This window comes from Pavona decussata, unplaced genomic scaffold (genome assembly GCF_977016875.1).
Source record: "Pavona decussata unplaced genomic scaffold, jaPavDecu1.1 SCAFFOLD_266, whole genome shotgun sequence".
Taxonomy (NCBI): domain Eukaryota; kingdom Metazoa; phylum Cnidaria; class Anthozoa; order Scleractinia; family Agariciidae; genus Pavona; species Pavona decussata.
This window is the reverse complement of record NW_028145668.1, coordinates 139,382-161,500: the sequence shown is the minus strand read 5'-3', so window position 1 is coordinate 161,500 and position 22,119 is coordinate 139,382. Positions and strand designations below refer to the sequence as shown.

The window sequence follows — 22,119 nt, the reverse complement described above, 5'->3', positions numbered from 1 at the left end:
AAATTCAGAGACCTTCAGGCCAAAATTAAAGTAATCACAAGAGCGAACTATATTTAAAATGCTTGGTAAACTATCTAACTGTAGAAGTAGATATAAACAGAAGTCTGGAAGACCAACCTTATGTGGGCTTGAACTTACAGTACAACTCTACTGAGGTGTTAACTGAGACTGGCTGATTTAATTTCTTCAGAGCAGTTCATGTTCGGAACAACGACGGCCATGACGAATTGCAAGACCCATTCGCTAACCTACGGGCAAGTTTCCGCCATGATATTGAGTTTAAACTTACCTAACGTCCATGATCTTTTGCCAATTGAAACAAACGTATAAACGTAACTGGAAGAAACGATGCTACAGCGCAAAATTTTGCCGGGCGATCAGCAGCATTTGCAACGTCTTACATGGTTGGTACAGAGAGGACAAAAGAACGAACAACAGAACAATGCTCCCAACGCTAAAAACCAATGCAGCTGCAGGTTATCAGGGTCCAGTGAAAATAGATATTGAAGGGTGCCAGTCTACTGGTTTTTGCGACAGTGACGATGGGAGAAGGAGAGTGGTTGTTGTTTATCAGAGTATCCAAAATATTTAATTTATGTTCAACCTCTTTCTTCATTGTGAAGTGTATATTGGGCTGTCTGGGGTAAATTCAACAGAAAACCAAAAACAAAGCAAGTCAAATTAAAACAAAAGAAGTATATAGCAAAAACAGAGGAATTACTTTGACAGCAGCCAGGATTGCAAGGATGGAAGTGCATTAGAGAGTTCTGAAAAGGCTATCCAGAAATTGAAATTGGCTCTGACTGAGTTTCTTTAGCCGTTTCTTTTTTTTTTTTTTTTTTTTTTTTTTTACATATATCTCTTTACTTTCATCATGTTTGACGAACTTTTCTTTCCATTGTGACAAAATAAAGTAAGCTGAAATTCTGGAAACTTTCCCTTTTCACCTTAACTCTATTTGATCAATAGGCCATTTCGGAATTGCTTTGAACCTCATTATGAAAGCGAGGCTTCTTGCACAGTTTTATTATGAAAATTGAAAAGCTTTGCACCTTTGCACCTACATTGTAGCCTCGCTTTCGTAATGAGGTTCAAAGCAATCACTGAAAGTGATTGGGTATAATAAGTGATTCTTTCCTGTTACGTTTCTCCAGATTTTTTCAGATCTAAGCTTTAGTCTCTCTTGCCATTCGCCTCACATTTTCGCTTTTAAGTCTCTGGCCCTGGCACTGATCTTCGGTGTCGCTAATGAGTGTCTGGTTTCAGAATCTCTGGTCTTCGCTTTACATTCAGTCTCTAATCTTCAGTGGAAAACAGGTTTCGCCTGCCGCACACTTGAGGAAAGAGCTGAGCAAACTGCCCTCCGAGGCACTGCGAGGCGAAAAGCTGAGCTGTTTCCTCAAGTGTGCGGTTGAGTTTTCGTGAGAATTTCGCCTCGCGAGGCGAAATCTCAAATATCAAACACGACAGATATTTTCCTCACGGCCTCGCGAGGCGAAAAACTCACGAAAACTCCGGCAACCAAACAGCTGAGCCATTCACTTCGCGAGGCAGTTTGTTCAGCTCTTTCCTCAAGTGTGCGGCATGCAGGCTTTAAATATTAGGGTTACCTTAAATGCGTAATGGTTGACTACCAAATTTGGATGCGAAAGTTTGTCTTCGTTTTGAGGTGGGCAATACGATAAAATTTCATTGACAAGAAAGAATGTTATTACTGATCGGAGACTTGAACTCAGATATGGTGGTCAACAGCGGAAATGGTAAGGAACTCAAGGATATTTTATATTTTGCAAACTGCCAACTATATTTATGTTGTATTTTTTTGTTAATGGCAAATAAATTGAATTGAATTGAATTGAACTTTAGAAATGCCACAAAGAAGCCTACAGAACATTCTGGCAAACAATGCAAGTTTTTCATCTCCTCCGTTTTTTCCTCTTGCCAACTTTGGAATCTCTCACTCTGAGGTTTCTGATAAGATTTGGTGACGACTGGACGTCAATCATTTCTTCAAACATATCACTGATGATAGCCGTGAATGTTGAAGAATCGGAGGCTAAATTGTCCCTTTTTCGTTAAGAATTGATATTTAAATTAAAGTGATCCAAGCCAAACTTGTCCCAACCCGACAGACAGAGCAGACGGCGAAAAATAGACCTTGGAAAGATCAAGGTCCACATTTTCCCGCCCTTTTATTCCTAATGATCGTGCACAGTTGATGGCATCAGGTACTGGTTTTGGCTTGTCCATTGAGATGGTGGACAGAAAATGAAACCGACAAAGCCCTTCCGGAGCAGGAATTAAATTACTTCAGCAAACAAATCATTCTTGATGAACAATTACGTGACAGGCCAATGAAATGTCTAGATGTTTGTAGGAAGCCGGCCGCTTGTTTCATTCATTTGGGATTAGCACAGGTTTAATCCTCCCCGAGGGCTCGAGATCAGCACGACCTCGGAATGCTTCAGTGGTTGTCGTATACGTGAACAAAGTTGTCTTATAGACTAGGTGTAGCATACTTGATATACGAATAAAAAATGTGGCTTAAATTAACACGATTTCGTAAAGCATAGTCTACCAACTATGGTCAAAGCGAGCTGCTCTGTTGCCGTGCACATTCGGATGCTTGCCGCCATTACAGAGCAGCGAAAAACAAACATCGGCTCTCGTATTTAATATTTGTGCTTAATGAACAAACGTTGGAGGGGGTAAATGAAGTACTAAGTGCGAGAGTCGAGGTTTTGTGAAGTCCGTAAACAAATCGTTAAACGAGTAAATTGAATATGCAAAAAGCGTCTCTTTTGATGGCATGAATGTCATTTCTTATTGCCATAGTGCAAATATTAATAGAGGCTGAACACAGAAGCGAGATCCCACATAAGCTCTTAAAAAGCTCGACTCATTTCCAAAACGTGGCTAATGAAAAAATGCAACATCGTTCGAAGTTAAACTCAACGTAAAACAATGGAATTCGCATGTTGGTATTAGAAGCACTGGCTTGTTATTTTCCGTGTGAGATTTTATTACAAAAGGAAGGTGGTCCCGTGGTTTTGAAAACTAAATGGCAAACAATAAGTATAAGTTATTACACCGCTCGAGAGAAGTTAAAACAATACTTGAGTATTGTTTGGAAACGATTTAAAGGGCGATGTTAACTTTATTATAGTAAAACTTGCACAATTATACCCTAAAAGACTATAAAAAAAAACCCATTCCAGATTTTTACTCAATTTGTTTCAATTAAAGTAGTACTTCATTGTATCCGGAACAAAAGATTCATTCATATACTGAAGTATAGCTACAAAGCCAGTGTCCTGCTTCATTGAAATTGTTATTACTTATTTAATTTCATCCGGTTCTAAAAAGGAGATCCAATCCGTTAATAACCTTATATTTTGAGATAAAAAGTTAACAAGGTTATGTCGTTGATACGCAGAAAAAATGTGTCAGAATGAAAACCGCGAAGGCTTTAATTTCGATCCATTAAAGAAATACAGCAAGAGGCACGTACGTTAATTATGTAACCCTTTATTAATAATTATTATGTTAAGCATGATCCAGTGCATGCTTAACTCAAGAAATCGATTTTTTCACAACTTTTTCTTTTTTAGACATCACCTTGTTTTGTTTTTATTCTTGTTCGTACTTATTTCCCTTTTGTTGCTTGAATCAACAGCTCTTTTAAGACAGTGTGTATAGATCCTTCAAACGATGGAAGGTAATTAGCACGCTTCTTTTAAAAAGAAAAATTAGTGGTGGTTAAGTTCGAGTTCATCAAGCTTTCAATGCAAGCTAGTCTCTTGATTTACAATCTTGTTACAATGGAAGTTAAAGGTGACTAGATATTGTTAGTGTCCTCGAATTTATGAGTAGCATTTAGACGGTTTATACATGGTCATTGCAGACGACGACCTAATCTGGAAACAGTAACTTGTTGGCTAAGATATCCGGAGTGATCAATGGGTTACTGCAAATGTTTAGGATCTCGCGCGACTGTGAATGCGTGGCGACATCTATTGTTATGGCCATTACTAGCTAGGGTACAAACATAAGCAAGACGAAGAATGCAAACTCGGTAGCGACAAAGTAAACACTTAGTCATATTGCATATTGATAGCTTTTGTTATTCTCGAGATGTTTCTGATCTTGCGAATACGTGTACCACTTCATCTGTGTAGTAGGATACAGAACGTACAGTACTGAAGCTATGCAGATATAAAGAGTGGACAATGACTATGACTTAGCTGAAAGATGGTAAAAACTGCATTGCCGCCTCTCATTTTCCTCGTTTAAAGTATTTCGGGCCTGATCACTTTCAGAAGTGGTTATTTACCAACGAATGATTTTTCTGTGTGCACAGTCTTAATAGTTCATCTCCTACATCTAAAATTCATCAGCCTATCCCTTAATGAATCTGCACCAGGCACACGAGTTCAACCTACACGTGCACCTTAGCGGATTGAGGAAGGCATACCCATTGCAGACAAGGAAAAAGCAAAGACCCTTGCAAAACGTGCTAGCTGGAAACTCTCAAAACACACCTTAACAACTGCAGAATCCAAGCGGTGCATCCACCGTCAATATTGTGAGGAAACAAAGTGGAGTGCATAATGTTACGTTTTAAGACATCAACTGCTGTACAACAAAATCAAGAAGTTCCCTGGTCTTGCAGATGACACACAGGAACACAACTGTGAAAACAACAATCCTTATCGCACGGAATTTAGTTAATCAGTAATGTCTGAGCCCGCGATTGTCACTTGTTGTGTTGCTAGGGAACAGGTAGTAAAATTATAGGACGGAATCCGTTAGTCAATCTGAGCCCGCATTGTCACTTGCTGCCGGCATTGCTAGGCAACAGGTCGTATTTTAACGATGTTATCCTGACATGACGGCTTTAAAGGAACTTAGGTGCTCGTGCTAATAGAGAGAGAAATTAACTCTAATGGATAATGTAAATATATTAAATTGTTTTAAGTGTAAAAGTTGTTCTAAATGATCCAGTAGTTAGATTTTATTTGAAAGCTAAATTAAGTTCTACCCCCTATGGTAGAACTAAAGGAATTATCAAGGACCAAATTTCATTAGTTGCTTGCATTAATAGAGAACAACTGCGTTTAAGTTGTATAGGCTGCGTAGCGTGCGTTTACTTGTTCCAACTTTCGCGCGACCAAGAAAATAAAACAAAGACAATCAGTTGTATTTCCTCCTTGCAGATAAATTTAGGTTTTATTGATGTAATTGAAATAAGAACTGTTAAAATTAGCGTTTAAATCATTTCACTACTTTTTTTAAAAAACAATTCCTCCACTAGCCTTTCATTCCTTTCAATGCAAGCAAGGGAAAAATTTAATGCACACTGAAACATTATTCATTATTTTTACAGTTTTCGGTAATAAGGTTCGCGTTATGAATTTCACGATTCTTCTTTGCAGACATTTATTTTGGGAGAGAAGTTTGCTAGGTTTTCGTGATCTGTGTTGAAAACATTTATAATTTACTGTAGGATCTCGCGTTTAAAGGGGCGTTTTTTTCCGATTCGCTATCAACGCCTCGCGTGCTAACCACCCAGATGCCAGAGGGTTTTTTGTTTGTTTGTTTTGTTTTTGTTTTTTGTCTTTTGTTGCTGTTGTTGGTTTTCTTTCTTTCTTTCATTTTTTCTGAGTGGCTGCCACGAAAGCGAGTCAACCCTTTCTGCACGACCGCTCTTCACGAAGAAAAAAAACCCTACTACCACTAAGGGCAGTACATGCGTGTTGAGTTGTCTGGATACAAATTATTCAAATATTAGATTTTATCAACTGACTCGATAGTGTTATTTGGCCACTGTAAAGAGATTCGAGGGCTATCGTTTCGGGCGTTAATTTCGATTCGTAACGCTTGAAACATCAGCTCTCAAATCTCTTTCCGGTTGCCAAATTACCTTATCAACTCTGTCGATAAAACCAAACATTCGTGTCCACTCCCCACCGACGCAGCACCATCAGACTCTTTAGAAACTAACTCCCCTTTCAAATTGTTCAGTTGCAAAGAGAAGAAAAGCAAAGACGTTTTGAGAATTTACAGACGTCTTTTTCAGGCTTATGCGTCAGAAAAGATTTATGATGACTGATCGCGCGGATACATGAATAATAATTTGGCCGAGCTAAATTAACCTTCGTGACCAAACATGATTCATTAGGGGAAAAGAAAGATTTTTGCCTACAGATGTATCCATGATTTCATTATAATTTTGAACGTCTCTTTGCCTGTGCAGCTTCAATAATTTGCACTGTGGCCATCCGCATAAAATTAAATGTGTCGTTTCCCATGGCCCTCTCTCTTGTGACAAAGGGTCGATCGGTCGATTAAAAGGCGGCAAAAAGAATAAATTCAAGGGCGCTTTGATTGCATATTCTCCGTGATTGCCATTTTGTAACGAATCGCTACAACTTTTAGAAAACGTCTTCGAAGATGTCATTATAAGCCAGGCTGATTTAGATGTCATCTAAAGCTGTATACAAAGTATTTTGTACTTGGAAACACGAGAAAAAGGCAACGGAAATCAGACTTTTTTTTCTAATTTTTTTTTAGGATAAATTGAGCAGATTGGGCGATGGGAAACAAAACTGACATTTAATGAGTAAGGTCTATTCAATGATTCATAGCGGAGGCAGCGTGGTAGAGTGGTTAGGGCGCTGGACTTGAAATCCGGTGGTCCCGGGTTCAAGTCTCGCTCTGACCACTAGCTGGAGTTGTTTCTCGGTAGCCCCAAGTTCAACTCCTCGGACGCGTTTGTGTATAGCCAGCTGTTCTGCCTCCTGCCAGTTGGGATTTTTAACCATGTTATTTTCAATTTATATCATTTCTTTACGTGGTTTAATGCTCGGCCCCACTAGCACTTGTGCTATAAACACTGCCGAGGGTAAATAAAGGTTATTATTATTATTATAGCTCATAGCAGTTATGATGAGTGATTAGTCTTTTGCACAGAGGTGGGTCTTTTCTTAATGGTCATACACTGATGCGGTTTTTACATTTCAGTGGTTGTGAGGAATCTGTTTAAAAAAAGAGTCGCTTCGTCTTATTATTATAAAATTGAGCGTGAATGTATGTACAGGAAAATCTTAGTTTAGTGTGCAGTGCTTTGCTGAAATAATTTTGACTATCTCTTTCAGTTTTAATTGACAATGAGCACTCTCTCAGCGTAAAGAACAAGTCTCTTGGAGATACGGGAGATAAGAAAGCGCTAGCCGCTTGCAAATTTTATTACAATCCCCTAAGGCTATCGGACTCCTACTGCTAAGAACTATTAACTCCGCGATAAATATGTCCATTAATTAATTTGTAGCAGTTTTCCAGTGTGGATTTTAAGTCTAAACAATCTCCATGGATTTAACAGCGATGCCAATGATAACATCTTTATTTCAAAACGTGTCATCTCCGTTCTATATGTCGTACGATAAACCAGCCATTTGCGATTCATATCTTTTGTCAAGAACCACTCAGAACTGATAAATTGCCCGGGCAATACAACTAATAGCTGATAAGGCCGATAGGTCATGAAACCCACAACCGTCTGTCTGAGATAAGGTAACATTCACAGGGAATATCAAAAGTGGATCCTTTTCAAAACAGTGCGACTTCTTGATCGGCAGAAACAACAAACAACAAACAAATCCGTTTGTTTTCGAAAATGGTCGCTCCGGATTTTTCTAAAAATAGTTGAAAAAAAAAAGCAATGCTTTGTTTTGTTTACAAATTAACACTTCACAAATGTTGTCCACATGATTGATTAGCACGACCCCCAAAAAAGTCATTATTATTTGAACAGCCGGTTTAAACATAAGGAAGAAAAATCGATTAATTTAACGCTATCTTTCCGCTATGTACTGAAGAACGAAAGCAGTTGTTTCATTGAGGTTCACCATAGTCGTGAAGTTTCGCAGCCTACATGATTTTAAAAGGAACCGCCAACTAAATCGATTTACAATAATTCAAAGCCGGGGAGATAGGACGATTAAAAAAGAAAGCGTGTAAATAATAAGCTATAATACACAAGCCTCACAAACGAAATTCTATCTTTTCTATTCACTTGAAATAAGTCCAAGCTCGAAGTGCTAACAAGCTGAGAAACAGCTGATTTTAAAATACTAATACAAATATTTTGTTTGACAATTAACCTAGAATGCGACCAATTCAATCAAACACACGACCTTTTAGTTCGACATAACAGCGCGTCTGGTCTTGTTAACAGCTATCAAATAATACGGACAAAGGATAACCTCGGCCTCGCAAGATTGGTATTCCTTAATGAGTAGTATTTTGGGTTCAAGTTGTGATTTTTCACGCGACTGAATAACAAGGTGCTAATGCTTCACTTAATTCGTTCCATTGCCCACACACGAAAACACGAATGCAAATTTTAAGATAGGTTATGTTGCAGTATATACCGGTGTATTGTGCATGTATGAAGTGGGGTTTTGTCGGCACGTTTAGTTTTATGTCTAATGATCACATTGATGACAACTTTAATTTAAGCTCTCCCATAACTCTTCAGCCAGCTGGGAAAATAGAATTGTTTCATGTCTTCACAGCACGCTGCCCGGTCGAATAACTTGTAAAGCAATAAAAAGCTGAGGAAACTGCGTGTTGCTTTTGTCTTCTTAACTCAACACACACCATCAAATTCTTGTCAAAACATTACTCGAACTCGAGAGTCTATTATATTTCTTCGGGTGTAGTTTATCGGATTAAAATTATGGATCACAAAACAATAACTTCGAACTATATTGATGACGGACAAATAACAAAATCAATACCACTGGTTTTTGAAACGCTTGTGTAAATTTGAGTACCTTTTTCTCCACGCCGTTTCAACCTCGCGAACCTTCTCTTTATTCCTTTCGTCTTCCTCCATGAAGTTCTTCCAGTGATCGTTCTCCTCTCTTAGGCACGCTAAGTTCTTCTGAAGAAAGCTTCGACCTTCTGTTTCTGGTTCTTGGGCAGAGTCTAAAATCTTTTCAATCTATCAAGTAAAACAAAACATATAATCAGAAATAGCCCCCGTGAAAGGAAATAACAATCAATGAGCATGACCAGGTCTGGATGTTCATCCGGCTTAAATGGGTTGCACCCAGACATTCTTGAATTTGGGAGGAGCGCCAGCTTAGAGTGACGCTCTTGAAATAGTTGCTCCTTGAATGGCATCAGTATGTCCCCTGATAGTTTCATCGGTGCCAATTCAAGCACAGTGGTAAGTAAATCGAAGATTTCAAGCTCATAAGGACGGATAGTGAATATTCTTCATACACAGCACATTCGCCGTTGTTGCCAGTTTCCATGATGTAAAACTCACCTGGTGATTACTGGAGCAATCACACTTACAAAAATTAGAAAAATAACAAACACAGCTTTGGCAGCTTCACAGATAACAGTTGAGAGAAGAGCCTGAGCGTGAAATGATTGCTGCAATGCCTTTACCTGTTCCAAGACTGCCAGGGAGAAGCCGCTGACAAGATACCCAGCAGAGCGTTCAATGGCGCTCCATTGTTTCAGTGAATTGTGTTCCATGATACCCGAGTCTGGCTATCGGAATATCCAGTCGGTTGCCTTCCAAACTTTATGACTGAACGAGCAATGTCGCTAGTTTCCTTTTGAACGAAATATTAGAATAATTAATGTGTTTGTTTTATTCTTCCTCGCTTAAAAACACTTGACGAAAACCGGAAAATTCTCCAAGCAAAAATATTCACATGAGTAGTCCATAGCCAAATAGATATGGGAAGATCAAAAAAGTCAAGCAGTATTGTCGGCTATTTCGTAAGTTTTCAACACATGTTGACAGCACCGTAGTAGATCAGAAGGATTTCCTAATGTCCAATGGGGCTCAGTTTATGTCTGAGTAGCTCCAAATGTGTCCAGACGCCCAAGGCATAAATGTGCGCTGGAGTTATACAAAAGAAAGCCGATGCTTGCGCAGAAGTGACAGACACGTAATGAGTTTGCGACGGTGAAGCATAACTCTCCCACGATCACTGATTTATAAAAAGGAAATACGGGTATGTATATGTGCACCGAGAGGCCAGGTCCAGCTTCCTTAATCCCTGTGTAAACAAACCATTGCAACACATCTAGGAAATACCAAAGAGCTAAGGTCTGTACTCATCATCGCATTGGTACAAACAAAAACCTGTTAAACTAATGATCGACTTCTCTTAGAGACGTCGCAACAAAGAAGATTTTGAATGATTCACAACTTCAATACGTCATACAAAGAAAGAGTGTGTAAGCACCAAGCCGCTAATGGGAGTAATGGGCCCATTGCAGCCCATTCAAAGGATCTTTTGTATTTGAGATGAATCATAAAATTACCTGGAATAAAGAGGGGTTTAGCAGAAATGAAAGCACTGCCGATATCAATTGAATGTGTTTACATTACTATCCAACACAAAGCAACAGAGAAATTCGCCGCTTCATCAAAGAATTTCGGCATAAAATTGAACGCGTTTTGTCTTATTTAGTGGAAAATTGGCCGGTCAAAATGTTCGTTCCATCATTAGATACACCATGCTGGGGCTTACTGGAATTGTTCACTTGCGTCAAGTAGTATTTGGCGCAGAGGCAAGTTGCGTGGCTACTCATATGGCTGAGTCAATCAACCGATTTGCATTTGAATGTCTTGTATTGCTTAACTAAGGGCTTTTGTAATCGAGCTTTCTGTTTCTCATCTTTGACACCCTTGTTGAATTGCAGTTTCAATTAATTTGTTTTAAAAGACAATTTGGGTGTTTGGTCAACGTTAACCCATTTCATTACTTTGCAGAAGGGTTACGGTTGAACTTGGTAGAACATGTTAACTTTCGTTTTCCTCCTTTGGTTTTGTTCATTTCTGGAAACAAATTAATTTAGCCGGAAACGCCGCAAGCAATTGAAACAAAACCAAAAGTCTCTTTAAAAAAAATGACCTACTACAACTGCCAAGGTTGCATTAACAAGGAAGAGCAAAATGATTGGAATTCTTGCATGCATGTAACTAGAACTGAACATCTGACAATACGCCTCCTAATCCGTAAAATAAATCAATTTATTTGAGTGTCAAAGGTATTTAGCACAAAGTGCTAGTTGGGAACATTATCCAGAACGAAAAATGTTGGTTCTTGGTGGTCCGAGTGGTTTCGATCACAAGGTGACGTAAATGGTATGATTTATTCGGTAAACCACAGCAAATTATGCATTACGTCACTTAATTTACAGAAAAAAAGGTCGAAATTTCTCGTGCTCTTGAAAGCCAACAGACACAAATTTTATCGTTTCATTTTCCTTTCGGAAAAGAAGTATGCAGGTTAGAAAACGATGAAATTGTGTAGCAAAATCATACTATTCATAAGACAGGAAAATCTGTCAAAATATGTTCAAGAGTTGCTGCGTGCATTTGTCTCAAATTATTTCCATGCTTTTATCAGAAACCCGCCGACCAGTACTTGAATTCGATCCTGATCTAACCTTAGGCCGGTCTATGGGAAAGAAGTAGATGCTAGTCTGCCAGTGTTCATGGATACGCTCATGGGCTCCTGGTACGCTACATAAAATAGCGAGGTTGAGCATGCCGCCGGTACCAGGCACACCGGCTAGTTTGAGGCATCCCTTCGTTACAAATGAAAGATGCTACAACGTGCGACATTTACATAGTGTAGGAACCCTTATCACAGGAATTGTGCACACCCGTTTTCCAACAACCACCACTTGGTGTACTAAGTTGATTGAAAATAGTAAAAATGAAGGAATTGAAGAGGGGCAAGGAAAGTGACCATAACGATGGCAGCAAAAGAGTTATATAACGAGGTAATCAATGCGTTGAGAGCCAACTGTTAAACACGTCCCGGCTAACTAACCTTTCTCCTCTCACCCTCCCCCTCTTCCCTCCCCTTAGGAAGACCTGATACTTACGGCTCATCAGTTGGCTTATCTTCAAACCCCTTGAATGAGCCTCCTTTCAAGAACTGGTTTGTACAGTCGCTCAATCATTAACTGTTGTTCTAGCAGTGGCACTCATTATACTTATAATTATCTGACGTTCATCCAAATCAAAGTACGTTTTTTGTTTTACTTTTTTTTAAAGACGTTTTTGCCATACGTGTCTATAGCCGTGGTTATCCCTCGAGCTTTCGAAGACTTCTCACCGACATTTTGCTTGAATAGCATGTGGTAATCAGTTAATTAAGGCCAAGGGCAAACGTCGAATCTAATAGGTTCGACAAAGAGTCGATTTAATTTCAGCGTGGTAGCAAACGTCGAACCTACGTAGACCCTAATTCACAAGTTGCACTTCATTAAAACACGAGAATACGCACGTGTCCCCGTGCTATTCACGTACGTGTCCTCGTGCTATTCACTCGATGCGCGGCTAGTTATTGCTAGGACTTGCTAGCGAAATGCCGAAAAACAGTGGTCGTCGGGCCTTTCTTTGAGAACTAATTGCGAAAAATAGAAAAAGAAGACTCAAACACTGAGCATTTATTGCAAATAGGCAATTCGCATTTCAATCATTTATATTTAGTTTTCGTGAAACACGAAAAACACATTTCCATCACGTTGTGTGATGTCAGCAATGATTTTCGATAGCTCGCCATTCCTGGTCGCGAAATTGTTTTTGTACAGCGCATGCTTGTCAGGAGGGGAATTAGTGTTTGGCAGATGGGGGAGTCGGTATTTTTGTGACGTTTGCGCAGTCTATCACATCTGAATCAATTATATTGTAATTTGCATGATTTATGAATGAGTTCAGCGCGTGTTTAGAACGGTGTTTGCTGAAACGCCGAACCATTGTCGCATTATCCGACCTGGCAAGTCGAACTTATACTGGAGTCGAACCAATTAATTTGAGTCGAACTTAATTGCGGCAAACGTCGCAACATCCATGCGGCTATTTCAAAATTAATAGGTTCGACGAATTAAGTTCTACTAAGTTTCGACGTTTGCCCTAGGCCTAAGACGCTCGAATACTTCTCATTATATATCATGGACGGTTCAGAACTGAACCGCTCCCATATTCAGTTTCTTCATAATTCACACATTGACATTCAAATCCTAGCAGTATGCAGGATGTTTGTCACACGAACCTAGTTTAATGGCCTTAGCTCCCACGAGTCTGCTGTAGCTCAGTGATAGATCATCTGAACCAATAATCCTGATTGGAGCACTCGGATTTCCTTTTCCGTGACGCAAAAGAAAAATAAGAGACTGCTCGCAGTCTAATGCCTGTGTCACTCACTGGATAATACATTATTCTCGATTCTTTTATAGTCTGGCTTTGGATTTAACATAAGTGAGTTTGGGTTTGTGTTAGTCCACTCTGTAGATGTGACTTAAAACGAAGCCTAATCCCCAAGAGTGATCATCATGCAGTTTCTCCTCACCATATCAGTAAGGCATTATCAAAAAAGGTTACGAGAATTAAAGAATAAATAAATAACCAACAAAGAGAGATTGTCCTTATCTTAATCAAGTTCTTCCAACTAGTTACACGGGGAAAATCTGTGAGAGACCTGTAAGCCGGAGAATTTTCGAACATGTACGATAACGATGGAAGGCAATAAGGTTTGTATCCACAAAACGCTGAACGGGATTTCGAATCAGCCACGAATACTGAGTTATCACACAAAAGCGCTCTTAAATCATTACCGCGGGATTGATTTGTGAAGCCTGCGTAAACAATGAAAACAGGAACAGCCGGCAGTAACAACCGCTCGATAATCATGGCATTTTGCAACTTCCCCAATTCCGGCTATGTCAGTGTGGAAAACCAGACAAGAAAAGAACGTCATAATATTGTCCTACCTAGAACCGATAATCTGTTTAAAAATCAGGTCGACAAACACTGCATTTGTCCTTGACGATAATCCCAAGTTGTGCAGCTTATGACGATGGAGAGTAGAACCACGAAGCCAATGAATTGAAAGCGATTCAGAGGCACAATGTTATTACTGAATTACTTGGTAGCAAGGGTGATTTGTTGAGTGATATCGCGCGTCGTAATGGCCAAACGCTGACAACCGAGATGTCTCACGGCTAACAATTTGCTTCTTATGTATACTATATTTTGCATATAATTATACATTCTGCACTGACGCATATTCTAATGCAATTTCCCTCCGGCCATCAGTAACGTCAGTAGGGCAACATGCCAATAACCAGACAAAGTTGTCAAAGTTATTGAATAATTAAGGCGCTCACGACACGAACAATGATATAAAACGCTCTTGAAATTTCAAATTTCACGGTGGTGTTTGCGAATCTGTTGGAGTCTGGAGAGGTCTTTAGGAGTTTAAATATTTTTAAACATGTGCAGAGGTCAACTCGACAGCTTTGTGCTATAACATTGGCTAATTCATCTATAATCCCATTTTCCTCTCTCATTTACGTTTTCTGATGATACCCATACTTTTGCATTATTTTTCTTTCTCTAGAAACGTCATTTTTTTTAATGGTTGTGTATATTGTCAAAGCTTAAACAAGGTAAAATAAATTGCAAGTACAATTATGAACAAGAGTTGTTGGTACAACCAAACTGCATTTGGCTCAATGTTTTTGTAGATTAATGCCATTTGACACCATAGCATAATTTGCGTTTCCGATTTGAAGGTATACCGTGCCACAAGCGTCTCTTTCAAGAATAGTCTTGATCAACATGCAAATGTAATGCCGCAGCCAAACCTATTGTAACCGACTGCCAAAAGGCTCCATCAAAATCACAGAGACACTCATTGAAGAAGTTTCCAGTTGGATTACTAGAGGGCGATACAAGATGAAGAAGGACTGGAAAAAAAAATTTAAAATTGTAGCGGCTTTTTAAACTATCTGAACACTGCAAACTTGAGGCAACTACTAGTTTAGGAGAACCGAGGAAACTACATCTTTACACTGCAACCACTCTTAGAGCAACTGCCAAGGGGATGCTGTAAATCTGCCCAAACCGCAAAGATAAGGGTTACATAAATATGCAAGAAGAAACTAACGACATAGGAAAAACAAGTCAACGGTGATGAAAAGTATGAAACGAGGTACAGAGCTGAACGAAAAAAGCAAAGCAAACGGGTGTGGAAGAACTTGCGGAAAGATAATGAACAAAAAAATTGGACGATACTCGGTCAAGAAACTTTGTTTTCCACCTGTTGACTCGCACACGATTGTTCTGCTGGAGTTTATTCCCTCTGTTGTCTGTTTTATGTCACTTGTGAGCTTGGCAGGTTTTCACACGGAGATTGAGCCAAAAACATATATACGCTACGATCTTATGCCAATTCTTGAATAATATAAGATGGAGGAGGGCAGAAACCTGTTTAAAACACTAGGGTTACTAGGCTACAAACCGACCTTCAGTTGCTCAAAGCTTCTTAGTACCGTCAGGTCCGTCGCTGGTCTTGTTCAGAATACAGCCACTACGAAGAGCAAGGAAGAAGCTGTTTCTATGTACACCAGTATTTTTCCCACTAATGTGGCTATTTCGCTATTTTTAGTTATGTTTACTACAAACAAGTCAAAGACAGGCGGCTCCTTCTGAAAGCTACAATGTTTTGTTTTTCAGCAATCCATTTACTTCATGTTATGATTTCAAATTCAGGTCACGTTAACAGTAATTGCCATCACAACGTTCAAATAACAAAAGAGGCCTTTTGGAACAAAAATGAAAAAAAAAATGTTTTGTTTCGATGTTTTAGTGACATCAACTAAGAAACGATCTTGTTTGACACTGTTTATTCAGACACGATGGCAAATTAATAAAACAAGGCGGATCACGCTATTATACTAATAGGGCGGCGAGGTCCCTCTAATATATTCGAATGCAATATAATTTATGCAGAATGATTTCAAAACAGAAAAAAATCGGGGGAGGGGTGTTATTACGCTATGTCAGCTATTCTAAGGAGAAGGTATCGACAAAACGATTTTGCGCCCTTGGCGTAATAATTACATTGAGATTTCATTTTCGACTATTTTTGGCAGATAAAGAGTAATATTTGGTTTAACGGTCCATTTGCTATTTTGGTTTCAAAATTAATAAAGAAGAGGATTTAGATTTTAGGAAATTTGATGTGATCTTTATCGGAGACAACAGAAATTAAGGTGGTAAACTTTGGCCAACGAGTAATTCAAATGGATAGTTCTTCTAACCCAGTTAAAACTCATTAGACTTGGAAATAAAAAGAGAAGGAAAGCATAAAAGGTAAAAAAAAAAAAAAAAAAGGAAAAAGGTTTATTTTTTATGTAAATTAACAAGGTGATTAATAACGCATATCTTACAGGATGGAATTATAAAATGTGTTAGTGCCATCACGTCATCAAACACAGACAAAAATTAATAATTAAGCTTTAGATAATATTATTCATGTATAGATAGATAAGAAAGAAGAAGATATTAAATCCAGAGAGCAAAGTAGAATTCCAAAACGAAATCAATTAGCGATTTTATCGAAGTCACTGGATTTTGTGCGACACGGATATACGTTGTTCAATCATGTTTTGGCTCGAATTCATTTCCAACGATTAGATAATTTCTGTCTTCTACAAGATTTCAATACGAAAAAAGCATCAAAATCAATCAATTTAATACGAATATGAAATAATCAAGGTTTCCGCACCAATAATCGATCGTAAATGGTATTATTTTCGTGGAATTTAGAATTCGCAATAATTCGTCATTTAACCCTTTCTGGAATTTCTACAAGCCGCACTCGAATGCTAATAAAAAATGCCAGCTTCCTATCGATAAAATATGTCTAAATTGTGCAAAAAAGTCATCAATTTTTTCATGATGTAATCAGATCTTTCTTTAGCTACTTCGCATTTCCTTTATAACAAGCAAATGAGCATTAATATCCTTGCATATCCTAAATTTCTATTCGTGCATCATAATAAATTCTTAAAGAAATAAACCAAAATAAAATCCAAATCAAATTACAGGAAATTCCAGGATGTTTTTACCCGTACACGGCAAGGAATCGAGTTCAATCTGAAAACTGTGGTCATTTGGACCATATTTCAGTTTCATGAACCGGCTTTCTTCGACCTAATTTATTGCATCGAACATAATTCAATCGAGAGTTTAGGCTATCATTTTTCAAATCAAGCATCGTATGTGCTGTCTGTGTATTCACCGCGAGTTCTGCCAGTTTTTCTGTGGTTCAACATGGTTTGGCTAAACACTGCGGCATTATTCTCAAGTAATAGCTTAAAGTAAACTGTGTATGTTATTCTCAAAACTGGGCTAAGTCCTTAAACGACAACACTACTAGAACAGCAACAACGACAGCATGCACAACTAAACGACAACGCCATACAGCTACACTCTTACCAGAATGTTAAATTATAAAATACAATGATCGTTTCTTCGTTCACTATTCAGGTAATAAAAATACATGCCTCTTGTTTTGCTTCGTCAATTCAGTAATACTCTAACATTACCTTGAACTCCTTGATCTTAGCCTCGCTTGTCTAATGCACCCGAAGTTTGGAAATACAACACGGACTGATGATTGAAACACGTTTTCTTAGCAGCTTGTTATGTAACTTGAACTAAAGCTAGAATAAAGAACTAACTAAAAAAGCAATGTCTACTTCCTTCGGTACTGTCTCAGGTGAATTAAAATCACCATAAGTCGCTGACGTTAACGGATGTTTGCAATTTCTAGAAACTGTGGGAGTCACAGCAGACAGGAAGACACAAATTGTGCTGTGAGAATAAAAATAATAGCAAGACAGCTAAAATTTTGACTTTCCCTTTTTAACTTTTCCACTATTTTTTTTTCAGGAGATTCTTTAGCACGCTTTTTTTTTTTTTTTGCGTTATTCAGGTTTTTCAAATACAACTGACATCGACACAAAGCGCTTAACCCTTTAAGCCCTAACAGTGATCAGCAGTAAATTTTTCCTTTTAATACCAATGCTTATTCAACCCCTGAGGTCATGAGAATTAAGCATAAATCACCCAAGGTGAATTTTCTTGATATTTTAATAATGTCTCACCAGTACTTTAATAAGAAAAGTATAGGGACAAGATAGGACAATTTGTTCTTTGATATTAGGGGTTAAAGGGTTCAGCGTACCTGTTAATTGATCTTAAAGTTCCCCGTATGAATCAGTACCTTATTTAACAAATGCAAAGTCAACAGTCAGAAAATTTAGAAGGAGGGGGGAGGGGATTTTTGCACAAACGAAATAAAATTTGCACGAAATGAATTCAATGCTCATATATTATAAGCAGCTGGCTCACACCGAGCTCTACCAGCTCGTCTACGCCTGTATTAAATTTTTGAGTCCCTCTAAGCTTTGAAGTCTCCAGAATTAAAACCCAAGAAAAATAATTCCAAAACAATCTTCCTCTTTAATGAATTCAATACTCGTATCAGATCCCTGAAGCATTTATTATCTGTCAATATTTGAGATATAAATGGACTGACGAACTTCCCAAAAACAAGTCTTTCAATTCACAATGCGATTGATTTCAAACTACAAACATGTCTTTTTGAAGAATTAAGTAAATGTTTTAAAATAAAATACACCCACATCTTGACAGCTGTTAAACTCTGGTTTATCCCAAGAATACATTAGGAGAACCCAACGGATCATTTTGGTGCATATCTTTTTGGAAAGCCTTAATCACCTCAGAAATTCGGTTTTAGTCGTAAAGAAAATCTAAAGTTTTCCTCGGTAAAATGTTGGCTCAAAATTTCATAACACTGGCCGGAAAACTAATTCCTTTCGTTTTCGAAGAGGAAAACATGTCGTTAAAAATGCGAGAAAAAGTGAGCTAGAATTTTCGTAAATCCAACATTCGGGGAAAGGAAATTTCGTTCTCTAAATTAACCTTCAGCAACTTAAATTTTCAGCTAAATTATCGGAGCAGATCAAACTGTATTAGCTTACACAAATATACCTTTAAAACGACACAAAAGGCGATCTGGGAACACTGCAGACAGCCGCGCTTTAAGCATTTTTGCTTCGATGTTCTCGTTGAGTACCCTGTTACGTTATGCAATATCAGCTGTTTTGTGATTGGTTGAAAGTAATTTTACCCAGCTCTATGTATAGAAACATGAATTGAAAAAAAACTATATATGGACGGCTGTAAAACAGCTGCAGAAACGATCGCCTTCGGATTGCGTTTCATGACTTTTTTATTTTCCCATCTTTTCGAATTAATGACTTTCTGACTGAAACTGTTTTGAGTATCCTAAAGGCAAAATGCATAAAAAGATTCTTGAAAGTTCTCTCTTGATTCCTCGCTTTAAGGTTATAAAGAAAATGAAGCTTACCTTCACCACTTACTTCAGTGATATTTTTATCCAAAATAGTTAGGAAAATGACTATAACAAATCACCTGCCGCAGTGATTGGCTATTTTCTACAAATACAAATTGCGTGGTACTCTGCAAGTGGAGGTTCCTTGGTTATCCTGTGCCCGACCCCCATATCACTGCAAGCGAGAGAAGCCTTCACAAAAACACTCTTCCTATCATGCATACACAAAATTATGCGTAATCAACTGAGAACTTCGATCGTCTGGACTTAAATCAATTAGTCTTTCTATCTGAGAATCCTTAATAAAAAGCTCCGAATCCTAAGGTGAGTATTATCCGCAGGAGCCTATGATCCCTGAGTCTCTATAAACAAGTCTTACATGTCCTGAGGTTTCTCCCAGTTGTCCTTCATACTAAATCGGCAACATCGATACTTGTATCTCATTTTAGAATCGACAGTTCCCACCTTCCTTTCCATATAAAACCGCTGAACAAGTTCGTTTGCTTTGCATTGGATGTTGTGATTGTTTAGGTCTTTGATCATTGCGGTTGCCTTGCCGGCCCACTCTGTCTCGACTTCGCGGCAGACCAATCTGTTGTCCAGCACACGTAGACGAATATCACTCATAACTTCGTTTTCTCTTTTAAGTGTTCTTAGAAGAGCCTGTCAAGAAAGGACACAGTTGGTACCACCTTTAGCATACGTTCTGCGCATCTCTGGAGGTTCGTTCTAATAGGCCACTTCCGAATTGCTGTGAGCCCCATTATGAAAGCGAGGCTAAGTGCAAAGTTTTTATTATGAAAATTAGTTTTTAGTCATGTGCAAACAAAACTAATTTTCATATGAAAAGCTTTTGCACTTAGCCTCGCTTTCATAATGAGGCTCACAGCAACTCGGAAATGGCCTATTCAATGTATTTTTGCGCGGTTTATGACTACGTGGGAAAAGCAGATCTTAGCAAGGCTATTAAAATCCAACAAGAAAATTGGAGGTGACCACGCATTTTCCCCGAGATAATTAAGCTTCAATTTGGAAAAATGTGCTATACATTATTACGTATTTTATAGCTTTTTTGAGCCATTACTGCTTAATTATCTCTGAAAAATGCGTGGTAACCCCCAATTTTCTTTATGGGCCGGTTCAATAGCCCTTACCAAGATTTCCTTTTGCCGCATAGTCAAAAACTGGACAATAATAGTACTGCCTCACGCCCTGGCGTTAGCTTTCATTTGAATGCATATGGTCACACTTTTCACTCCCGGTTTTACTTAGAACCACATTTACGACTGACACTAGAGCTAAAAGAGTTTGTACAAAGAACAATGCAGAAACTTGACTGACACCTGTCACTCACCTTTTGTCCCTTCTCGTGATGATCTGTTTCACGCACCAGATTATCCAGTGAAGGAAGCTGCAACTTCTCAATGATTTGTTCAGTTTGGGAAACGATCTCTCCCTTGAGGTCTTCCTTCTCATAGTCGTCGCCTTTTCGTTTCAGATAGTATTTAATCTGCTCGATTCTTCGTCTTTGTTTATTCATCACAGCTATTTGCTTGGCGATTTTGCTCTGCATACGGGACATCTGGGACTGGTACATTTTGAGTCCGAGTATGATGTCATCGTCACTCAGTGCGCGCTAGGAATGACAAAAGAGCTATTAGAAAATGAGCGCTGCTGTTATTTAGGATTTTGAATAGGGTTTACTAGTTCTATTTTTTAAATCTTGTATTTAGCACATAGCACTAATTGGCGACACTCTCCAGATCGAATTGGAATTTGAAAATGTTGGTTTTTGAGGTGAGGGGGAAACTGCAGTACCCTGAGAAAACCTCTCAGAGCAATGACGAGACTCAACCCACAGCCCAATGCGCTGTCCAATCCCAAAGGCATAATTTTTTGAAGATAAGCGGGAATTGTCGAATGTAGACACCCTGGTATTACAGACACCTCGTTATTTCAGACAGGAGTCGAAATCCCGGCGAACGAGAATTACAAATCGTAGTCCTGAAGATGTCCAGGATCTAAAGGAACTACTGTATTGCGTGACATACACCGCTACATAAGCTCAATACAAATCGCAGTGAGTCACGATAAAGCTGTCGAAGGCCTGATCTTCTTTAGACTGCAAGCAGTCCCTTTCTGGATAGTCGAGAGGTCGAGTCTCGCTGCGCTGTGAGCGCACCCTCTCGACTGACCAGAAAGGGACTGCTTGCAGTCTAGATCTTCTCACTTTCAACACAGTGTTTCAAAGGCAATTTAAGATACAGAGTTATAAGACACCTTTCATAGCTAGCACTCGTAAGAATGAAAGGGAACGTTTTGGTTCTAGAAAGGCCTTTAGTCTGTTTAGTACTCCCCATACGCCACATTACAACTATGATGTTTTCAGCTGTTTTTTCTCCATTCAGCGCATTCTTACAACACTAGGATTATCTAACCTTCAGTCGAACTCTTTCCGGTGAAAGGCCGCTTATGCAGACGAGCAGAAACACGGACAAAACCACCAAACAAAGCATTGTACGCGACAACGCAGCCATGTTGGAGAGCATCAACTGGACAAAGCTACCTTGTTTGAAAATTCCCCTCGGTCGGGTGCACGTACGTAGATAATCACTTGATCCGGCAAAAAAATTAAAGGAACAGATGGACTATAGATCGTGGACCGGCCACTGTAAGCAATATCATTTTTTTCTTTTGGAACCCTATCCCAGATCATTTTGGTGAGAACTTGAACAACATTATATTTTGCCTCTCGTAATCTTGAAAAGGAACAAAGCTGAAGCAATGATGAATAGATTCTGAGCTAAACTGTCTGTGAGACGTTTGATTGTCATTAGAGGTC

At 38.7% G+C, this 22,119-nt stretch overlaps 2 protein-coding genes across 7 annotated transcripts in view; both read right to left on the bottom strand.

The window, feature by feature from the left end:
• LOC146455898 (uncharacterized) overlaps positions 1 to 17,791 on the bottom strand; it is a 51,106-nt gene extending 33,315 nt beyond the window's left edge. The window contains exons 1-3 of one of the 6 annotated variants that reach the window (XM_085093695.1): positions 17,443 to 17,791; positions 15,355 to 15,419; positions 8,838 to 9,007 (exon numbers count right to left, since the gene is read on the bottom strand). In XM_085093695.1, coding sequence (XP_084949821.1) covers positions 8,838 to 8,899 — 62 coding nt within the window. In that variant the 5' untranslated portion in view covers positions 8,900 to 9,007; positions 15,355 to 15,419; positions 17,443 to 17,791. Of the gene's footprint in view, positions 1 to 4,541; positions 4,703 to 8,837; positions 9,008 to 9,462; positions 11,201 to 13,818; positions 14,069 to 15,354; positions 16,071 to 17,442 lie in introns of those variants that run through there. The other 5 variants (XM_085093696.1, XM_085093697.1, XM_085093698.1 and 2 more) reach the window with 5 other exon arrangements.
• Positions 17,792 to 18,343: 552 nt separating this feature from the next.
• Positions 18,344 to 21,982, bottom strand: LOC146455897 (uncharacterized). Its single transcript, XM_085093725.1, has 3 exons — positions 21,716 to 21,982; positions 20,632 to 20,913; positions 18,344 to 19,940 (listed from the first exon to the last, which is right to left on the bottom strand). Exons 1-3 carry the CDS (start codon positions 21,824 to 21,826, stop codon positions 19,653 to 19,655), a joined length of 681 nt encoding a protein of 226 aa, XP_084949851.1. The 5' UTR covers positions 21,827 to 21,982; the 3' UTR covers positions 18,344 to 19,652.
• Between the last annotated feature and the right edge of the window lie 137 nt (positions 21,983 to 22,119).